This window comes from Aythya marila, assembly GCF_965140915.1.
Source record: "Aythya marila genome assembly, chromosome: 6".
NCBI lineage: Eukaryota > Metazoa > Chordata > Aves > Anseriformes > Anatidae > Aythya > Aythya marila.
The window spans coordinates 402797-425282 of NC_139047.1; the positions used below are offsets into that span (position 1 = coordinate 402797).

Sequence of the window (22486 nt, forward strand, 5' to 3'; positions counted from 1 at the left end):
CAAGGCAGGAAACACCAGAATATTTTAGAAAGGAGATTTTATTTTAATTTTTTTGAAGAAACAAGTTTTCTGAAATACAGAATCATAACATTAACACTAAGATTTTTATTTTAATAGAAAACTCAGAAAGATGTAATATCTGCTTAAATATGTACCTCCAGATTCTGCTGCACATTGCTGTAACAAATTTATTAGTCATAGCTCATTATGGACAGATGGTTCCTACAGCAAAAATATAGAAAAATAATTTGGATTCAAGTCTAGAACACCTGTGACTTTTCATGTGCAAAAAAATAAATCCAACTAGTCATAGAAAAGTGGCTGATACGTATGGAGAAAAGGGCTGTGCATGTGAATAGCCATGACTATATACAATCCAAACTTGAATGAAATTAGCATTTTCATAAAAATAGTTTGTCAATGAAAATACCAATATGTAATACATTTAATACAATTTATAGCTACATTTAAAGATGTCAGTTTATGGAATAATAAGCTAGAATCCAATGTACTGCTTTTTCAAATTTTTTCATATATAGCAATACTGTGTGTATACAGTGTGCATGTATGTGTGTGTATACATGCACACAGATGCATGCACAGAAAGAAAAAGGTGTATAGAGATTGTAGAAAAATTCTGTAAGATTATTTGATTTCATTGCAGACCGCAGCACACAGCCATCCTGGCATCCTTCTAACACAGGCTGCTCAAAAAAAAACAACCAATGTTGACTGGTATAACCACGTATCTACAACAGGTCTTTTGCTGTTGTGACATCAATTTATTTTTCCAATCTGGACTTTATTCTTCTAAGAAGTAAATGCTGCTTTGGTAAGATTCTATACTGTCATGACAAAGTAACGGTGAACATATTGGGCAAAGTCTTTGAAGTATAATTTTAATAATTAGTAAGTAGTAAAGATACCAACAAGTTTTAAGCAGCAACAGATTTAAAATGACTATGTTCTGACTTATTTTCTTCACCAACAAGCATCTTGAGCAAGAAACTAAATTGAAGAGCTTAAAATTTTTCTGCCTGCCTTCACTGTGACATTTTAAGCCACCAAAGTCACAGCTGGCACCGAAAGAACAGTGGCATCAGCGGAAACCTCCATCCTTGCTGGGCATAAATTGCATTGTGACATCCTGCCAACGCTGCCTCGGAAAGGCCTGTGATCTGTGGTGTCTGCTGTATGATGCTTCCGTCGTGTCTTTTCCAAATGTGTCAGATTCTCTGTGGTCTTTGCAGTTGCGGACTGCTCTTGATTTTTCGTAGCTCCTTTATTTTTAGGTCTGAAGCTGTTATGCTGCTGTCTTCTGTGTTCAGACCTGGAACCACTTTTTATATTATTTTGATCTGCCTCGTTACAGGCACCTTGCGACTTAAGAGATCCATTGAGACGGATATTTTGGTGCTGTGTGTTGAATCTTCGTCTCTGACTAGAAGGCCCATTCTACCCAGAAAGAAATTGAAATTATTGAAAATAAGTGTTAGATCATCTGCAATCTTCTACAGGACAAGAAATACAGCAATCAGAATTAACAGAAATTGCAGAATAAAATTCTCAGTATAACTAGAGAGGGAAAACAATTTTGAAACAACACAATGACCGAACTACGAGTAACATACTACATCTGAGTAGCCTGGAAACATATGTGGAAGGTTCACCAGAGATGCCAAATTAAAATCAGCCATGATTCAAGAAAAAATGGAAAAGAGAGATGAAGTACTTGACTTCTCAACAGCAGCAACTAAGAGGTATCAAAGAAATTGTCACTGACTGTTTTCCTTTTTTTTTTTTTTTTTTCTAAAATACCTTGTCTAGTGAGAAGTACTGTCTAACTACTGCAAGACAAACAGAAATTAACATGTAAATCAGTCAAGTTAAGAAACCACATGTTGGGAGAGATATCCATTGTGATATCTTGCTCAGAGAAAGTTTTGATCAGTAGTAGGAACTGGATATATTACTTTATTCGCATAGCTACTAGGACAGTTGATTCCATACGTGCACTGACATTGTGTGTTACTCTTATACTTCCCTTCACGCACCTTTTTAAGCCTCCAAAAAAAATGAGACAAAATTCAGACCAGCTTTAGTGGTAGTTTTACCTGAGTAAGCACAACAGCACAAGAACTGTATGAACTACCTTCATACTACCTTGAAAATGAATCCGGAAAAGACATACTCACGTTTGCATATTTTTGAAAATTATGAATTAAATATATGATCTACAAACCAGTATTTGATTTTGTACTAATGACTTCCAGTAATAGTTGTTAATCTGATTTTTTTTGACATCGTCTAGCTTAGTTCATAACTGGTTTCTTACCTGCTTATTTGTTGGTATTCCTTGGGAAGAAGATTCTGTAGGATTGGAAGAATGATGACTTTGTACTTTAGTGTTGGGTGTTTTGTTATCAGAGTTCTTGGCATTACTAGAGGACTTTCGAGTGTGTGTATTTTGCTTGCCCGTTGTTGCATGTGAGGTCACTGAAGACAGCACTGAACTACATGGTGTTCTTGAGGAATAATTGTTCTTTGGGTGAGAAACTGTAAAAATTAAAAAAAAAAAAAAGTATTCTGTATTACCAGTTAAATAATCAACATCTAAACATAATGCTGTATTCTCATCCTGCTTACAGTTACTTTTTGTAGCATCATTCTAGCCTTACTTTAGATAATGAAGTAAGTGAGATAACTAGGGTAAGAATTAGATCATACTGTTTTACTTCTTTGAAACTGCCTCATTAAGGGGTTATGGAGACAAAAAAGCTGGTATAGTAGAACCACACTAAAACTAGAACAATTCTGTTTGTACTGTAAATATGAGGAACCATTTTCCTCAGGGCACCTGCCTAAAGGTTGACCACAAATAAAAAATAGGGTCTCGGGAGCTACCTTGGTAGTTAGAACAGACTAGCTTGTGACTATACCAGAGGACTTAGAAGACAGTCTATTATTTTAGCACTGTTTAAAGATGTATTGTGCAAAGATCAGAGTTGTCTCAAAGCCCATGAAACCAACAGTTAAAATGGACCCATTGCCTATCCTACTAAGTATTTTCAGCTCAAATACAAATCACGTAACTGTTATGGATGTGCTTTATATGAAGGTGTATGTACTTCAGCAATTTTTATATTTTTTTTTTTTGTCAACGATGAGTATGAAAGCCCCACTGACTGCCAACCCACACCTTTGGTTATCCAAGAAAACTCTTCAAAATTCCTGGCAGCTATTGGTTTGCTTGCAAATTTTAACCAGTTGGGCTGAACCCACATGCTGCTGGACTGCCCCTCACACTGCTGTTCTATCAGTAATGCTCCTAATTGGATCATTATTCCTCCTAAATGAAGAAACATTGGAAGGAAGCAAGTGGTATGCCAGTAACTCTCTACTGTTTGAGGTCAAAGGAAGTTGTGCCTGTAGACACCATGCACTAATTTGATTCCAGATCATTCACTGATCATGGAAAGCTGAAGACCCTGGAGCTTGCAGGCTACATACATACTAGCTGCAACACAGGTAATAGCCATAAAAACTTCCTTAGTATGCCTAAATATTTTTAAGAAGAAAAAAAATAATCTAGTGGCTGTTGCTCTTTCTAAAGAAGTGGTTAACAATGTTTGTCTACCATGGTAGACATGTTTACCATGGTTATCTATCAAATGAACTGAATGCAATGCACTAATCCCCAATATATAGACCACAGTACAGTCAGCACTATCAGAAATCACTATTGCTCATCTCATATTTCTGCTCCCTACTTAGTATTTTGAGACACAAGGATTTCTTAAACAATTCCATATCTAGATGCGAAGTGCACCAAACAAATCCTTTACTCCTGCCTCTCTGCATTTCCACAAGCAATTCAAGATGTCTGCTTCTGTGTAATGGCTCCTGGGTAGTCTCAAAAAGGATTCTGAGGCTATTGATGTAAATACAGCTCTCAACTTTAATTTGCTGTTTTGATTTTTCTGATTACAGAATTTCCTTGTTCCCCTCTAGCACAGATGACGCAAACTAGAAAGAGCATTTTCTGTGAGACACCTGATTTTTTATCTAATAGGTACTTCTATTTTTCTACTTTTAGGACAATAATTTTAGCAACTGAGAACCATCCTTTTTGTTTGCTTTTGTTTTTTGTTTGTTTTTTAAAGGCTCCTACTCACTTATGCTAACATCAAATATTTCTCTCAATAGGTGTCTTCTTCAAAGGCAAAGATGTGAGATAGCTTATTTCTCATTTTACAGCAGGAACACGATATTTGGAGCAGAAAACGAACATGAATTTCCAAGCAGAACAGGAGGTGGTTTCCAAAGAGTAATATTTGGCTCCTGGAAAACCCAATAAATATGGCTATAAAGTTGGGAACTTGCTCCTTAGCAGGAGATATGTGAATTGGTCTCATAATACTGTGGTCACACAGAGAAGCCTCCAATTTATTAGTTAATCATAAGTAACTACCAAATTTGAAAGCTCCCTACAGCTGAATTGCTTTTTAGATGGAAAACTCCAACTCACCTCAGTAATATCGGTAAATCTCTGACAAAGACAGCAACTGTGCAGATGGTTTGTTCAACACATGTACAGTGAGCTTAGTATATTGCATACTGTAAAAGTGCCCAGTGTATATTCAGTAAGACTGCTGCATACCATTCCATCAGAGTTACTACACACACGTGTGCTGGCATTACAGATGCCATTATTTCTGACCAGCATTTCCTGGATAGCTATGTGGGACATGACATTCTGAGAACTTGGGTGTGATGTATCACCGGCACTTACTCTCTCCACAGAGCTGAATCTGGGTCTTCAGTTGTTCTGTATCACAGGAAAATCGTGCAGACCTACCCAGCTCTTCATCATATTTCCGTTCACTTACAAAGTGCTGCAAAAATACAGGCAGGTTAACAGCAATTTGCATTCTGATCAAAAGACCATATGGATGGTATAAAAAAACAATCGATACTCATCTTAAGATCACATTAAGGCTCAGCAATCTCTCGACATTGTCCTGTACACAGGATCTTTATGCAGAACCAAACATTTTCACATCCTTACCAAATGACAATTCTCACAGCCCAGTGATGAGTGGAGTAGTCCCGCATGTGGGAAGTGGGTCATTTCATTTGATCACTGAACCTGAAGCTATCGGGTTTACTTGTTAACCGGGTCTGATAAATGATACACAAAGAGCTCTACTTGTGAAGGGGATAGCTTACACTTCTCTGACAGCATATGCAGACTGCTCAGATGTCCTTTAATGCTTCAAGAAGGTATGTTTTCCCCCCAGAAAGCTAGTTACCCTTTGGTTCATAGTAGGTAGGTAGGAGCAGACTGGGCATTTTAACAATACAGTGCTTTCTTCACATTTGCACAAACAGCTAACATAACCAAACAGAAGCAAATTCCTGACCTTAATTTCGGCCCTGAGTTCAGACAGTTGTGCTTCAGCCATCTGACTGGCTAGGTCCGTCAGTCTCTTCAGCTCTTCAGCTTTCTTCTGCCGAGCAGTCAGAATTTCCACTACCAAATACCAATAGTCAATAATTATTGCTAGGATGCTAAATTGGTCTGTAATTCATTTCTTTTTTGGCATTAACACTACATCATGAGGCAAACACACAAACCACATTTGAACTAAACAGAATATGATGCTGCTTGTGCAGTTTATTTAACCAAACTGCCTAATGTTGAAATGATCTCAAAATAGGATATCTATCACAAAGTAAAAGGTAATGTTTAGATAAACAGGGGCAGCAACACGTTGTTTTCAATTTTCCACTGCCTTAAGTACAAATTCAGGAAGCCTTTCATTTAGACACAGAAAGAAGCAGTACATTTGCTGACACAGCAGCCTATTTCTGAAGACATGCTGCATTTTATGAATACAGGGGCTTTTTAGCTCCCCTGAAAAAAATCTGTTCGTATATGGTTTATGTTTAAATCACAGGCACTGCAATTTTACTTTCAAGTACAGAATATACACAATTGCCATTTCTAGGTCAAAGCACTATTACAAAGGCCACCAGTCCTAATTAAAAAATAACTATTCAATACTGCCCATCTCATATGCTTCTTATAAGGAAGTGGTGAATAGCTACATTTAAAAGGAAAAGATTAACTGTGAGTCACAAAATCACAGTCCATTTACATTCAGGATGATGTGATATATTACAGTTTTGGTAGAAAATTAACTATATGCAAATACCGCTACCTACATGGTGATTTAATGTAAAAGGAACGAATGATTGATTGTCTGGTGGGATCATCACTTATGGCAGAGAAGAAAGACAGTGTCTAAATGTAAAACAATAAGTAATCATAGTCTTTTGTCTAGAGCTTATGCGAATAATCATGGTAAGGGGGTGGCTGCTGCTGTAAAGCTTCATAAGGCCACTGATTTCATTACTGATGTTGAGACTTGGGCTTCTTTGACTTCCTTCCTTTGCCACAGAATTCCGGAGTGGTCCTTACAAGTCTCTTAACCAGCTCATACTTTATAATGCCTTTTTTTTTTTTTTTTTTTTCCTTTTTAAGGAGAGAATTAATGGTATTTCAGAATTTATTTCTCAACCCACTATATTTAATTGCATGGGAGCTTCTTTTGAAAGTACAGCATAGTTCAGCAAATGCAGGGGAGAGTGGTGTCTGTACAGCTGTATGGGAGCAACCATGCTGCAATAGAAGAGTGTGTGTTGCACAGGGCAGGGTTTACAGAAAGTGAAGGGGTGGCTAGAGTTTCCTCAGACCTGTTGGTTAACCTGTGCCTATATTACCTACTTATCCTAATGACAGGCGTTTATGTTTCTCTAACTGACCTTTTCAATTCCTTTTTGTGGAACATGGTTTACAAGTCTGAGAAACTTTTATCAGATTAAATCTCAGCATGAGATGCCAGCCAAGTATCCAGAAATCACAGAATCACACAGAATCACAGAAATGTCTAGGTTGGAAGAGACCTCCAAGATCACCTAGTCCAACCTCTGACCTAACACTAAACAGTCCTCCACTAAACCATATCACTAAGCTCTACATCTAAACGTCTTTTAAAGACCTCCAGGGTTGAGGAGGTCTTTTAAGACCTCCTTAAGGTTGCCCCTGAGCCTACTCTTCTCCAGGCTGAACAACCCCAGCTCCCTCAGCTGCTCCTTGTAAGACTTGTTCTACACACCCCTCACCAGCTTTGTCGCCCTTCTCTGGACTCTCTCGAGCACCTCTATGTCTTTCTTATAGTGAGGCGCCACACCACCACCCTTGCTGTGCTGCCTGTCCCTTCTGAAGAGCTTATAGCCAGACGTTGCAGCACTCTAGTCATGAGAGTGATCCCACCACATTTCCGTGATGGCAACCAAGTTGTAGCCTGCCTGCTGCATGATGGCTTCCAGATCCCTCTTGTTTGTTGCCCATGCTGTGTGCATTAGTGTAGATACACTTCAATTGGGCCATTGCCTTATCCCCCGGCCTTGCCATTGTTCCCCCTGGCACACCTCCAACAAGCCTTGTTTCAGCCCTGTCCCCCTTCTTACCTAGCTTAAAGCCCTGCCAATGAGCCCTGCCAGCTCCTGGGCTAGGATCCGTTTTCCCCTTAGAGATAGGTGGGACCTGTCTGCAGCCATCAGGCTGGGCGCCGAGTAAAGCGCCCCATGGTCAAAAAAAAACAAAATTTCTGTGTTGGCACCAGCCTCTGAGCCACGTGTTTATCAGGTGGACTTTCCGTGTCCTGTCTGTACCCCTCCCTGCCACTGTAGGAATAGACAAAAACACCACCTGTACTCCTGCTCCCTCCACTAATCGTCCCAGCCCCCTAAAGTCCTGTCTGATAGCCTTGAGACTTCTTTCTTCAATGTCATCACTGCCAACCTGGACTATCAAAAGAGGATAATAGAGGGGCGAACCAGGTTGGGAAGCTTTCTGGCAACATCCCTGACCCTGGCCCCAGGGAGGCAGCAGACTTCCCTACGGGTAGGGTCAGGCCGACAAAGAGGGCCCTCTGTTCCCCTGAGAAGAGAGTCTCCCACAACAATCACCCTTCTTTCTTTGTTGGTGCAGGCAGTCCTGAGGCGTGGAGTCAACTTCTTCACCCTAGGCATCCTCCTGGGTACATTTTCCACCTCAACTCTCTCAAGATCCAGGGCCTCAAATCTGTTATTTAAGGACACCTGGGAAGGTGGGGCCAGTAGGAGTGGGCGTTGCCCAGGAGGTCAAGCAGGGAAATGATCATTTTGTAAGTTTTCTCAGTATTAACAGTAAGAGGAAGATTACCCACATTAAAATAGTCCTCCATTGCAGCAAAGAGATATGAAAATAAATAATAATGTAAATCTTGGTTAGCATGTTATAGTCCTACAACAACTTCCTACCTCAAGTTTTGAAGGCCTACAGGCCTACAACAGGGTTGAGAGACAGCAGAAATAACACAGTTAAAAGACAGGCAAGGAGAACACCTAATGTCATATGTGGAGTTAGTACAAAAGTAGGGAAGTTGAACCTGCCGTGCGTGAATACAGCACTTAGCATGACTGTAAATAAGAATAAGCTTTACTTTCAAAAAAAAAATGACTATTCTCCCCAGCAAGACTAATGAATTGGCCTTAATATACCATCACCCCTGGACTGTGAATTTTCAAAATATTGTTTATGCAGTTAGGGCTTGGATTTCTGTTTGCTGACATCAGTGGGTGTTTTTCCATTGGTTTTCCTGGGCATGCCCTGTAGCCAATTATGTCAGCCTTCGCAGGTAAAAACCTACTGACACGTTTCCATTCACAGCTCCTCCACAGAACAGCACAGAACTCCAAATCCACATTTACAGCATGTTGGCATTAGAGAAGTTAGCATACAAAATTCAAAACAAACTAATGCCAACTGTTGCTGCAACAACTCATACTTTTTAGTCTCTATGCATATATAACTGCAAGAGACTTAACTGGCAACAGAGGATTGATTTTTTTTTTAATCTCTAACTAATATATGTTTGTGAACTAAAGGAGAGTTCTAAATGCAAATGAAGCATTCATGAATGTTGCATGCATCTGGAACCTCCCCCCCCCTTGGAAGAGTCTTAATCTCACAAATCAATGAAAGATTATATGCATGCATGGCAGTGGTATTTCATCTATCAGGCAAAGAATCATTCTAACAATACTTGGGTTATTCTGTACTTCTTTACTTATTTCTGTTGAAACACATTCCATTGACTATGGGTCCACAAATACCATATCTCTGATGGGATATATGACAGATACTGTGGTATCCTGATGCATGCGTCAAATTGCCCCTCTCCCAACCCACAATACACACACATACATGTACACCCTATGCAAGAAACAGAGACGCAAAAGACTGAAATGAGAGAAACTCCCAAAGATTATTAAGAAAACAGATTCCAGTAAACATCTGTTTTTTGATTTTTCTTGGTCTAATTCATGACAGCTATGCAAAGCCAGAACAACCTGTTCCTCAGTAACTTCCAGCATTCTAACTCATATATATAAGCAAGCAAACACATCAAATAAGAAAATAAAATAAAGTACTCAACAAACCATAGAAATGAGGTGAAAATGTGATCAAAAGCTCTGGTAAGTAAACAGAATGAATAAATATTTTTAATCTAACTTCATGCAAACTTTTGGTTTATCTTAATTTCATAATACTGAAACTTTGACGCATAATCCTTACAGATAGAAACTATACCAAAACACCTAAGAATATGTGTACAATGAAAGATACAGGAACACTGCTAACTGAATTGACGTATTATGTAGATTTTCTGCCAAACAAAACAATTTTTTCCATGACTATACCAGAAGTTCCCTGACACGCTTTGTACTTACTGGCTTCTTCTTTAACTTTATCAATTTCTGCCATTAATGACACTTCTTTGTCTATGATGCTGAAAAAGGAAAAAAAAGAAAACTGCAATTTAATCCATGCTAGATCTCCACCAAAATCAAAAGCTAAAGAAAGGCTTTCAGATACTAGTTATGGCAGTTTTGAAATTAGTAAGATTTTAAAGAAATGGAAGACTACAAAACAACTAGGCAAACTCAGTATATAATTAGTTACAATCAGTGTGTGTTAATTTAAACAAACATTTCACTGGTCTGCCCATTTATCTGCAGAAATGTGGAAGTCATTCTGATATGCTTCTTCCTCACTGCCTAGGCACAGCAGTTCTCAAATGACTAAACAGTCTCTTTTCTAATTAAGCCAGATATACCACTGTTGCTTGCTACCCAAGTTAATACAACTTCATTTTCAGTGCTGTACTAAGAATAAAACAGAATTAAAGCCATGTGGAAAAAGAGCTCCTTCTCTTCCTATAGAGATATCCTTGCAAAATATGTCAGGGTAAAATAAAGTGAATAAGCCTTGAGAGAGGTCAGCTTACTCAACCACCAAAGTCTGGAAAGGATCAGTTACCCTTTCACAGGACCTTTCTGAAGATCTCACAAGCTTCTCCTTTTACAACTCTCTGGTGTGCAATCCCTGACAGCAAACTGATCAAAGTTTTTATCGAAGTGCAAATTGATCAGGCGGATCTACTGAGGGCAGATAGGGGGTCTGGTAAAACGTTCATATCACCAAGCCAGCAACATTATTCAGTGAAATAACAAAACTGCAGAATGCTCTCCAGTGGGCAATGCTCTGGTACACCACTCCAGCTTCCCCTCACAGGATTATTCTTACTCATATTCACATTTAATAAACACCACCAATGTTAATGGTGCTTTTTATGTAAGTGAACTCAAGCAGCTAGGGAGAAACTGCAAAAAGCCAGTCAAACACCACGAGTAAATCTAGGCACGCACTCGAGGGAAGAGTGGAGTTCTCAACAAGCTTTTGTACCCAGCGGAAGACACCAGGACCTAAAAACAGCCACAGGAAATTTGGCTTGGTTTCTGAGACAAACTGCACTGTATCTCCAGAATATGACATACCAAAATCTGACATGAGCATGGCAAGTAGAGCTGGCTCAAGATTTCTCAGCACCCTAAATCACACACAACATTGCTATACCACACACCCTGCAGCATCTAATCTGAACTTCAAGATGGCACAGTGTGCACTTGTGAACACAGAGGGCTTCTGAGGATCAGTGAGATGAGGGTTGAGGTACGAGCTGAACACATTCAGGTAGGTGAGAGAATGGGAAGATTGAGAGAAAATTAAGTAGTCTATGGGTTTTAAAGCAGGCTCTAGGCTTTTGAAGAGCTGTGGATGAGGATGAAACTTTCTCTTTGCTCAGGTTATAACACCAACCTTATTGCTCACAGGCCTCTTCTCAGCAGTCCTGGCTATCAGGGGAGATCCCAGTCAATTGGCAGCTAGCAAACATGATGCCCATCTACAAGGGCCAGGGGGCAGACCTGGGGAACTATAGGCCTGTCAGTTTGACCTCAGTGCCAGGGAAGCTCATGAAGCAGATTATCTTGAGAGTCATCATGCAGCACTTGCAGGGCAACCAGGCGATCAGGCCCAGTCAGAATGGGTTTATGAAAGGCAGGTCCTGCTTGACAAACCTGATCTTCTATGATAAAGTGACACGCTGGGTGGATGAGGGAAAGGCTGTGGATGTGGTCTACCTTGACTTCAGCAAGGCTTTTGACACCGTCTCCCACAGCATTCTCCTCAAGAAACTGTCTGCTCTTGGCTTGGACTGGCGCACGCTTCGTTGGGTTAGAAACTGGCTGGATAGCCGGGCCCAAAGAGTTGTGGTGAATGGAGTGTGTCGATCTGCTTGAGGGTAGGAAGGCTCTGCAGGAGGATCTGGATAGACTGCACTGATGGGCTGAGGCCAAGTGTATGAAGTTCAACAAGGCCAAGTGCTGGGTCCTGCACTGGGGGCGCAATAACCCCAAGCAGAGCTACAGGCTGGGAGATGAGTGGTTGGAAAGCTGCCAGGCGGAGAAGGACCTGGGAGTGATGGTTGATAGTTGGTTGAATATGAGCCAGCAGTGTGCTCAGGTGGCCAAGAAGGCCAACGGCATCCTGGCTTGCATAGGAAGCAGTGTGGCCAGCACGGCTAGGGAAGTGATTGTCCCCCTGTACTCAGCTCTGGTGAGGCCGCACCTCGAGTACTGTGCTCAGTTTTGGGCCCCTCACTACAAGAAGGATATCGAGGTGCTTGAGCGACTCAAGAGAAGGGCGACCAAGCTGGTGAGGGGTCTGGAGAACAAGTCTTACGAGGAACAGCTAAGGGAGCTGGGCTTGTTCAGCATGAAGAAAACGAGACTCATGGGCGACCTTATTGCTCTCTATAGGTACCTTAAAGGAGGCTGTAGTGAGATAGGGATTGGTCTATTCTCCCATGTGCCTGGTGACAGGACGAGGGGGAATGGGCTTAAGTTGCGCCAAGGAGTTTTACGTTGGATGTTAGGAAGAACTTCTTTACTGAGAGGGTTCTGAGGCATTGGAACAGGCTGCCCAGGGAAGTGGTGGAATCACCATCCCTGGAGGTCTTTAAAAGACATTTAGATGTAGAACTTAGGGATATGGTTTAGTGGTGGACTGTTTAGTATTAGGTCAGAGGTTGGACTCTGTGATCTTGTGATCTCTTCCAACCTAGATGATTCTGTGATCTTCGCTCCTGGCATCCAGGGATCTGCAGTTCCCTTATATTGCACCTGAAACAGGCTCAAGACACTGTCTTATATTTTGTAAGATGGACAGGTGTGTCAAGATTTTCTTTCAAAATAACATACAAAATTAACGATCTATCTGCATGGCCTCCAAAACTAAAAAAGACTGAGACAGTAGAATCTACTTTAGAAAGCTCTGAAATCCACCTTTGCAAGCTTCGCAAAAATATGAGAATGAAGCAAGTATCTGTAAAGGACAAAGGGGCAAGAAGGGGGAATTACGCATCTCGTTTCATGAAATTCCCTCCATTTTCATGAGATCCACCTGCTTCTACCCTAGCTGAGTATTTGTGGAAATTCCAAACCGCTGGAGGCAGCAAGAAGCAAACAAGCAGTCTCCTCTCCTGGTGCTGCAGCTATGCAGCCAAGTAGCTACCCTGAGACCAGAGCTGCTTGCTTAGATCCTCCTAGGCCCTCTAGAAATATGGGCAAGGCTTGGTAGCCTCAGCAGAAATGCTGCTCTTTGAAGGTACCTGAAAAAAACACTGGGCCCCAGGAAACCTAAACTTTTGACAGAACATTTTTTCTGTGCACTAAACAAGGTTATGGACTGGATCATGTGACTGACAGGTAAACAAATATTAGAACAAACTGCAAGAAGATTTGAAAATCTGCTCTTTAGGGGCATAAGGTCTACAAAAAGTCAGCTGGCAAACAGACACATGGTGGTGGTTTTATCGTGCCAGGCAGCTAAACACCACAACTGCTCTCTCACTCCCCCTCCTTAGATGAGGAGGGGAAGAAGTAAAGTAAAGAACAACTCACAGGTTGAGATAAAGATAACTTAATTAAAGTGAAATAATAATAATAATAATTAAGGAAAGATTATTATTAACAATTTAACTAAAGGGAAAAAAGGGAAAGGGAAAAGGGAAGGGGAAAAGGAAATAAGGGAGGAAAACAAACAAAACAAGTAACGGCTATGTGGAAGTGCAGAGAAAAGAAATTACTCTCTACTTGCCACAAATGAGCGATGCTTGACCATGTCGTTGAAGCAGGGCCTCAACGCACATAGCTGGTGTTCGGGAGGAGGCCCAACGTTTTCACGAGAGCCCATCCCTCCCTTCTTCCAGTTTCCACCTTTTATTGCTGAGTGTGACATCATATGGTATGGAACATCCCTTTGGTTGGTTTAGGTCAGCTGCCCTGGTGATGTTTCTCTTCTCACTTTTTTGCCCACCCCCCTAGGAGGGTTAGAGAGAGTCCTGATGCTGCACAAGCACTGCTCAGCAGCAGACACAACACTGGTGGGATACCACTGCTGTTCTAGCTACAAGTGCAGAGCACAGCACTGTATGGGCTACTGCAGGGAAAGATAACATCCCAGCCAGACCCAGTACACATGTAGACAGAAAGCTAATGAGGACTGCCTGGAAATGCAGAGAGAAGCAGCACAGGAACTCTGCTCAGTAGTGTAAAGCAATAGCAGTCCTGGCTTTTCCAGGCATCTGCCATACAATAACTATCATGTCACTAACAAAGGCAGCTCTGCATCTAGTGCCACTGAATCTGGACTACAGGAAAAATAAACTATTATCTTTCCAGTTTACCAAGTAGGAATCCCAGTAAGGGGATGCCTATGTTCACTCAGCTCTCCAACTATGAGCACTGGCAGTATTGCTCATCATCCAGCACTGAGTTATCACAGGTACAAATATGTTCTTTTAAATGAGTTCTTCCCCCATTTAACCACTGCTTTACTTTGATTTCAAATTAGAGAACAATTGAAAGTTGGCTTTATCTTCCCCAAACATTTATCACATGCCTCCTAGTTGTCCTCTTGTCCAAGTCCATTACCAGCATTATGTCAATGTTTTGCCCCCAGTATGCTGAAGCTCTCAAGTGCTTTTTGTTCACTGTGTATGCTGGTTTTCATGTTCTTTATAAAGCATTCGACATACTAAAGTGTTTAAGATGCAAAGAGTAGAGGTGGCTAGTCTTTGTTTGTCCAGTTCTGCGCAGTGTTAATTAAACCTGGCCCCTACTACTACAGGGTACTTTCCGCTTGTGGTTGGAAGCAGACTGTATGGGCAAGTAGGAGCTGTTTCTTTTCAATATGTGAAAATGATTTGCTGGCAAGAGATGCTATGAGGAACTGTGGCTCCTTTTGTACTTTACACATTTCTCTTGGATTTCATGGGGCTCTCTTTTTATCCCTAAGATCATTACTCAGCCTCTGTAGAAAAGTGAGAACACAATTACAGCACATGGGTTTCAACCTTGGCAACAAATACCTCAAATGCACTAGTGAATAGGGAATTCACTTAGCTTTACTGACCTTCCCCTGCATCTTAAACCGTGTTTAGAATTCTCCTTTTCCTGCCCTACATATGTGACATGGCTACATTCTGACAGATTTTGCATCCAAGCAAAATATTGCAATACTGGAGCAGTTTATGTTTTCATTCACACAGAGGTATGCCCGATAGCCATGCCCCACAGCTGGATATAATAAGAAACACTGGCTCAGGCAGAACTGTTAGTACTGTTCCTCATAGCTTTCAGGTGCACACGGTAGTCCAGGAAAGAGTGCCCCTTCAGGTTGCTCTGCCCAGCTCTCTCTTAGCCTTGGGGAAAGTAATGCCATAGCAGGCTCTGCAAGAACAGGGTGTGAAGAGGATGCTAGGTCACAGCAGAAGCACATACACACACGATACTGCAGAAGATTTCTCAGAGAATGGGGCACCTGTCCAGTCTAGCCCATGGTCTGTAAAAATGTTCTGATATCTTCTGGCACAAGAAGCAGTGCATTAAAAGCAAGTCATTATCACTTCTGGGCATACAGAGAGAATTACTCCAGTTGGCAGCTCTTGAAAGGCTCTTCAAGAAAGAGAAAGAGCCCACTGCAGTATTTTTAAACAAAATGTCTCCCTGGGATTGTTTTTTTGGCTCTATTTCTTTAAAAAGAAAAATTGGGAAGCAAGCATCGCATTATTTTTTTTTTTCCAACTAGTTACAGCACATGTGCTCCATACCACTCCTTTTTTAGATTGCGGAAAGGTAGTATGCACTGTTTTGCCAAGTAGGTGACTTTTTAAACAGCAGCACAACACTGACTGTGTGTGTTCACAAGTAATTTCCTTCTACTGGTCCCGTCAAACTGCAAAATACTGAGACAGAGACAAGAACTTCCACTGGCAACTGTCACTCAACAGTTTCTGCTGCTAAAAGGAGAATTTTTTGAGGCTCTCTGCTGAAGTTTTCAGGATGTCTTGGGCCGCATGTAGTATTCATTTATCTCCATATTAATACTTCTATGTGATACCTGAGGGTAGGTGGAAGACTTGTCATCTTTGCAATTCTTTACCATCTGTGACTGGCAAAACGATGTCAATGTTAAAAAATGAAGACTCAATAGACAATCTAAAAATATTACTGACTCCTGAAATACAGGAGTCAGTACTAAATGCAAAAATGTCACAAAAAGGGGCTTTTATCCTACTGTCAAAATGAAGAAAACCAAAAACAAGCCCAAGAGCGACAACAAAAGGCAGTGTGCATTTCAGCATTCAGCTGCAACACAAGACTAAAGCTTGACTGCACAGCTTCACTGAAACTCCTCAGGTGGTTGGTGACAGCTGTAACAGGAACTAGTTACATTCCCATCCAGTTTGCAGTATTGAGCCCATTCAAGTAACCCCTGCAGTTCTGAGCACAGAAAGCGCTTAGTTGCTGTTGTACATTGATCTGTTATACATGCCAACCAGCCCACACTTCAGCAGTAACTGGGGGTTGCAGGTTTCCCCAAGAACTCGGGAGAAGCTTTAAAATCACTACCACAAAAGAGACCAGATATCATTGCCATGCTGGCACCCCTCCCTAGCCTCTAACAACCCTTTGTTTACTCCACTGCCTTCTTGGAAGAACAGTTAACTGAATTTCTTCATTTCCGTTGACAGATAGGTTGATTGTGCCACAGTAAAACTCCCATGCTCAAGGAAGGGGATAAAAATGCAAGAGACTGAGAGGTCACTTAATTACCTTATTCTCCCACTACCATTAGTGATGCTTTGTTCAACTTTTAAGTAACGAAGTTGCTTTGTAAATAACACAAACAAAACCTTCCAGCCCAGGAATACAATGCATTGACCATATGAGGTCTGAAGATATAGTATCATTGACTCTGGTGATTACTACTCAAATGCAGTGAATTTACAATAGCTGGCAGAGAGTTTTTTTTTTATTAATTAAGCAGCAGAGACAGCTCTTCACATCTTTTTCAGAGATTGTGTCACCAGATCATATTAAACATCCTAGAACTGTTTTTAATTTTACCAAAGGTGTTAAGTTACACCTTTTGCTGTTCAAACCAAATTTTTTCTTTATAAATTCAAAGAAAAACTTCAATATTAGACTAAAGAGCTGTAGAAGGCAACATAGCCCAGATGCAGATTTCCATAAACATGTCTTGACATTATTCTCTCCTTGTTGTATGTAATGTCATGCTATGTGCACAAAATGGCTTTGTGAGGCCTGACTCTTTGGAGCACAGATCCATTACATTCTAGAGCTTCTGGTATACTCTACTCCAGCAATTTAGACACTAAAGTTGGTAGGAGAAAGAATTAAATGAAGTATATTCAAAAAATTTTCAGGCTATTTTTCATCATTTTAAGTCTATTTGGATTTACACACACTTTTGAGGTCATTCCCCACCTCCCTTGCCATTAACCTCTCCTATTAAGTAACGTTTTAACTAATGTTTTAGTACAAGGCAATATATTTCAGTATTTTTCAGGCTAAAACATGAACTTTTACAAAATAAACAATTTCAGTTCTGAATACAATAATATAGCCTCTCCCCATGCATTCTTAAATCAGGATAGAGTACGACAAGCCTATTCCACAACCCAAGTAACTATCTTTAAAGATCTAATGAACTGTGACTGCCTGAAAACAAGATTAGACATATGACATGTTATGTTTTTAACAGGTACAGAAAAACTGAGAGCAAGTGGAAACTATACAGCAAAAGAGACCCAGCTATCAGTATACTCAGACAAAATGCCAGAGCTGCCAACATAAATAGTAAATATAAGATTTCTAAAATCCCAGGAGAATACCTCTACAAAAGAGTTTTAAAGAAGAGAAAAACTACAAAAAGTCCCACAGACAGAATTTTTGGAAAAGTTTAATTTGCTTAGCTACGCTGCCACTGAATGTGTATTAGCTCAAGATGGATCACATTGGAAAAAAATCCCACTATGTTTTTTTCCCTTCCTAAGCACTGCAGTTTTGTCTGCCTTTGTGTATGTAAACATGCACACATGAATGTATTACTGTCTGGTTGCTAAGGAGTTTCTTAATGGCATCACTTTTTTTTTTTTTTTTTAAATGAAAACAAACACTGCAAACAGGGTTTAAAACCATCAATATCAGTGACCTGCATGAGCCCCTTATTCTCAGGTGGTGCTGGTGGATCTCAAGCTGATTTACTTACCAGCTGTGTAATTCTGCAAAAGCAGCTTTGATCTTCTTCACTGAATTATCTACTTCCTCTTTGATCATCATGCGGTATCTAGTTAGAGAAACAGTGCAACGCTGCAAATCTTTTACTGATTTCTCAATGTTTGGCCCTAAAATAGAAAACAAAAACAGCACAAAGTCAGAAAGGTGTTTTTGACTTTTCTGAATGAGGAAGAATGAATAGCTCAACATGTTTTTTGCCCACATTAAGATGAAGTCACAGAATCACAGAATTTCTAGGTTGGAAGAGACCTCAAGATCATCGAGTGCAGCCTCTGACCTAACGCTAACAGTCCCCACTAAACCATATCCCTAAGTTCTACATCTAAATGTCTTTTAAAGACCTCCAGGGATGGTGACTCCACCACTTCCCTGGGCAGCCTGTTCCAATGCCTCAGAACCCTCTCAGTAAAGAAGTTCTTCCTAACATCCAACGTAAAACTCCTTGGCGCAACTTAAGCCCATTCCCCCTCGTCCTGTCACCAGGCACATGGGAGAATAGACCAATCCCTATCTCACTACAGCCTCCTTTAAGGTACCTATAGAGAGCAATAAGGTCGCCCATGAGTCTCGTTTTCTTCATGCTGAACAAGCCCAGCTCCCTTAGCTGTTCCTCGTAAGACTTGTTCTCCAGACCCCTCACCAGCTTGGTCGCCCTTCTCTTGAGTCGCTCAAGCACCTCGATGTCCTTCTTGTAGTGAGGGGCCCAAAACTGAGCACAGTACTCGAGGTGCGGCCTCACCAGAGCTGAGTACAGGGGGACAATCACTTCCCTAGCCGTGCTGGCCACACTGCTTCCTATGCAAGCCAGGAAGCTGTTGGCCTTCTTGGCCACCTGAGCACACTGCTGGCTCATATTCAACCAACTATCAACCATCACTCCCAGGTCCTTCTCCGCCTGGCAGCTTTCCAACCACTCATCTCCCAGCCTGTAGCTCTGCTTGGGGTTATTGCGCCCCCAGTGCAGGACCCAGCACTTGGCCTTGTTGAACTTCATACACTTGGCCTCAGCCCATCAGTGCAGCCTATCCAGATCCTCCTGCAGAGCTTTCCTACCCCCGAGCAGATCGACACACGCACCTAACTTGGTGTCATCTGCAAACTTACTGAGGGTGCACTCAATGCCCTCGTCCAGATCATCGATGAAGATATTAAAGAGGACCGGCCCCAGCACCGAGCCCTGGGGGACGCCACTAGTGACCGGCCTCCAACTGGATTTGACTCCATTCACCACAACTCTTTGGGCCCGGCTATCCAGCCAGTTTCTAACCCAACGAAGCGTGCGCCAATCCAAGCCAAGAGCAGACAGTTTCTTGAGGAGAATGCTGTGGGAGACGGTGTCAAAAGCCTTGCTGAAGTCAAGGTAGACCACATCCACAGCCTTTCCCTCATCCACCCAGCGCGTCACTTTATCATAGAAGGAGATCAGGTTTGTCAAGCAGGACCTGCCTTTCATAAACCCATTCTGACTGGGCCTGATCGCCTGCTTGCCCTGCAAGTGCCGCGTGATGACTCTCAAGATAATCTGCTTCATGAGCTTCCCTGGCACTGAGGTCAAACTGACAGGCCTATAGTTCCCCGGGTCTGCCCTCCGGCCCTTCTTGTAGATGGGCATCACATTTGCTAGCCGCCAGTCAACTGGGACCTCCCCTGATAGCCAGGACTGCTGATAAATGATGGATAGTGGCTTGGCCAGCTCCTCTGCCAGTTCCCTCAGTACCCTCGGGTGGATCCCATCCGGCCCCATTGACTTGTGCACATCCATGTGCCGTAGCAGGTCACCAACCATTTCCTCATGGATAGTGAGGGCCACATTCTGCTCCCCATCCCCTTCCACCAGATCAGAGTACTGGGTATCCAGAGAACAACCGGTATTGCCACTAAAGACTGAGGCAAAGAAGGCATTAAGCACCTCAGCCTTCTCCTCATCTTTTGTAACAAGGTTTCCCCCCGCATCCAGTAAAGAATGGAGATTCTCCTCAGTCCTCCGTTTTGCATTGATGTATTTGTAGAAGTCCATCAGCCCAGATTTTCCATAGTTGTTCTTCTGTGCTCTTCAATTCTTAAACATGTATGTTCATATTCATTAACCCAAATCATGTAACTGTTAAAATAGCCATGATAATTCAAATAATTTTACTCTCACTTTCCAACACATCTCTTCCTCACATTTGCTTTTTTCTTAGAGACACCAGCTTTCTGATCACCTTAGTACACAGCGACTGAACAAAGGGACTTGCTTTACCTCTTTTTTTGACTGAATCATCTGGCTTTGTTTCAGGTTGGGTTGTAGCATTGGGTGATTTAACTGAGGAAGATTTTGACTTTGGCCTGCTTAGGTTACTCTGGTGCTGAACTGTTGACCGAAGAGGCTCGTGCTGTTCTACTCCATTCATAGTCTTTGAGCTTAATTCTACAGATACTTTCTGCTGTTCATGTTCTTTGTCTGCAATAGAATATTAAGGTACAAGAAAGAGAGTTAACCAGATTCTCTAGCAGGTCTTGACTCCCTGTAGAAAAACATCACACAAAAAGCAGCAACTGAAGATGTTCAAGACAGAGAAAGATGGAATAATGGCAAGAGGTAGAACTGAATTAAATGTAATAAAACCACATATCCTCCCCTATAATTTTCTAGCACATTAGAAGGAAACACCAGCTTTTCTGCATTCCTCCTTTCTGCTCCCTGAAGTCCCTTCCATACAGCCAAGATTCTATATCTTGGAAGGACCTCATCTCACAGACTGAGATGGCATTAGCAAGCTTCAGCCTCATGTTCCTCATGGGGAAGAAAGCATAACAGGCTGTCAGCAGAGACCTGGCTGTGATCCTTCCATGCTGTGGGCTGTCTGAAAGCAACAGTGAAATGCTGACAGTAACATTAACTTGATAGGGAAGGAATGAAAACAAATATGACTGACAATGGCAAAACAAAGGAGATTACAGTACCAAAGGGACCAATGTGAGACAGGTATTCTTTGGACTCACTTCAGCATTTCAAATGGCTTTAGCAGTGTTTGATTTGCTCAAAAACTTTGAAGACACTGCTTCTGGCCTCTGAGGGATCCTGTTCACCCTTCTAGTCTATTTAGTTCTATGTATGTTTCATAATATATATAGGCTGCTTTTGTCCTTAAGCTAGCTGCAAGACCAGAATTCTAGCACAACTGAAAGCATTGTAGAAATTTTTTTTTTTTTTTTTGTATCTACACTACACAAATTCCCAGGAATTTATTTTACTTCTGAAAGGTAAACTTCCAAAATATTAAAATTTTACCTCTTTCTCTCAATTTCCCTTCCATTCTCTCTCTCTACCTCCCTAATCTTTCATTCTCTGTTCATAGAATGGTCAATTACTAGTTTTCACATATGCCTAAGAGTTTTTAAAAAAATAAAGTTATGGTAATATGTATTATCTTTGTCAACTGTAAAAACGAGAAAAAATCTGAGGCTCTTCTTGCCCTTTGTATGTATAAATCTGGATTGTGTCACACCAAAGAGAAAAAAAAAGGAAGACAACCCCAATACTACAGGAAAAGATCACAGACAGCGCGGGTATGAGTTCTTGCATTCAGGTCTGTTATGCCCTAAAAAACACTTCATGTGCACGGACAAATCAATCTAGGCATCTTTATTGATGCACGTGTCATTTAAAAAAGCACCTCTAAGAAATTTGACATGGCAGATGAATTGTATATAATTATCACATAATATGGAGGAAGAGAGCAAACAAATCTTTACATGTTGCAAAATAAGTTGTAAGAATACTTTTAATATTATGGAAATGCAGAATATTCCTGCTTACAGCATATTCTATCCAAAGTAAGTATGAGTTTTTAGCAAGGGTATGGAGTATCTCTGACCTTCCACCCAGTTCTTAGGACAAAATTCTTGGTAAGTAGTTCTGCAATTTGGTTTTTCTGTGTTACTGAGTGTTTATTTAATTGTACAGAGGTTGGCACCCCTGAAGTCCTCTGGAAGCAGCGGAGAATTCATTTCAGGACAATTCTCTATTTGGGACGTTGCCTTAAGATGAGTTTCAACAGCTGTATTGCTATCATGGAAAAAGGGATTTCAAGGAAAATTATTTTAATGCAGTCTTATGTACTGCTTAAGACACAGGAAGAAAATGCAGCAGCAATAATCTGACACTCCCTAGGTGTCAGAAGTTTGAAACGTGAAGAGCTGAAACATCATTGAGTACTGACAGCAATTAAAGAAAATACGAGATTTACAAAGTGACACTTAAAAGCAAAAGCTTTCAGAGTTTTTCACTCAGAAAAGGTTTGTTTTCATTGGTATTACTGTAATCATAACTCTGTATCTACTGGAGCCCAACAAGGAAGAACTTTGTTACTGTCCCCCAGAG

General features: G+C 41.2%; 1 protein-coding gene across 8 annotated transcripts in view; it reads right to left on the minus strand.

Annotated features, from left to right (window-relative positions):
• Positions 1–22486, minus strand: part of SPATS2L (spermatogenesis associated serine rich 2 like) — a 149772-nt gene continuing 127286 nt past the window's right edge. For 5 of the 8 annotated variants that reach the window (XM_082763299.1, XM_082763297.1, XM_082763298.1 and 2 more), the window contains exons 6-12: positions 20363–20563; positions 18092–18227; positions 9844–9902; positions 5424–5533; positions 4793–4895; positions 2336–2556; positions 1–1455 (exon numbers count right to left, since the gene is read on the minus strand). In XM_082763299.1, coding sequence (XP_082619425.1) covers positions 1057–1455; positions 2336–2556; positions 4793–4895; positions 5424–5533; positions 9844–9902; positions 18092–18227; positions 20363–20563 — 1229 coding nt within the window. In that variant the 3' untranslated portion in view covers positions 1–1056. The remainder of the gene's footprint in view (positions 1456–2335; positions 2557–4792; positions 4896–5423; positions 5534–9843; positions 9903–18091; positions 18228–20362; positions 20564–22486) is intronic. The other 3 variants (XM_082763302.1, XM_082763303.1, XM_082763301.1) reach the window with 1 other exon arrangement.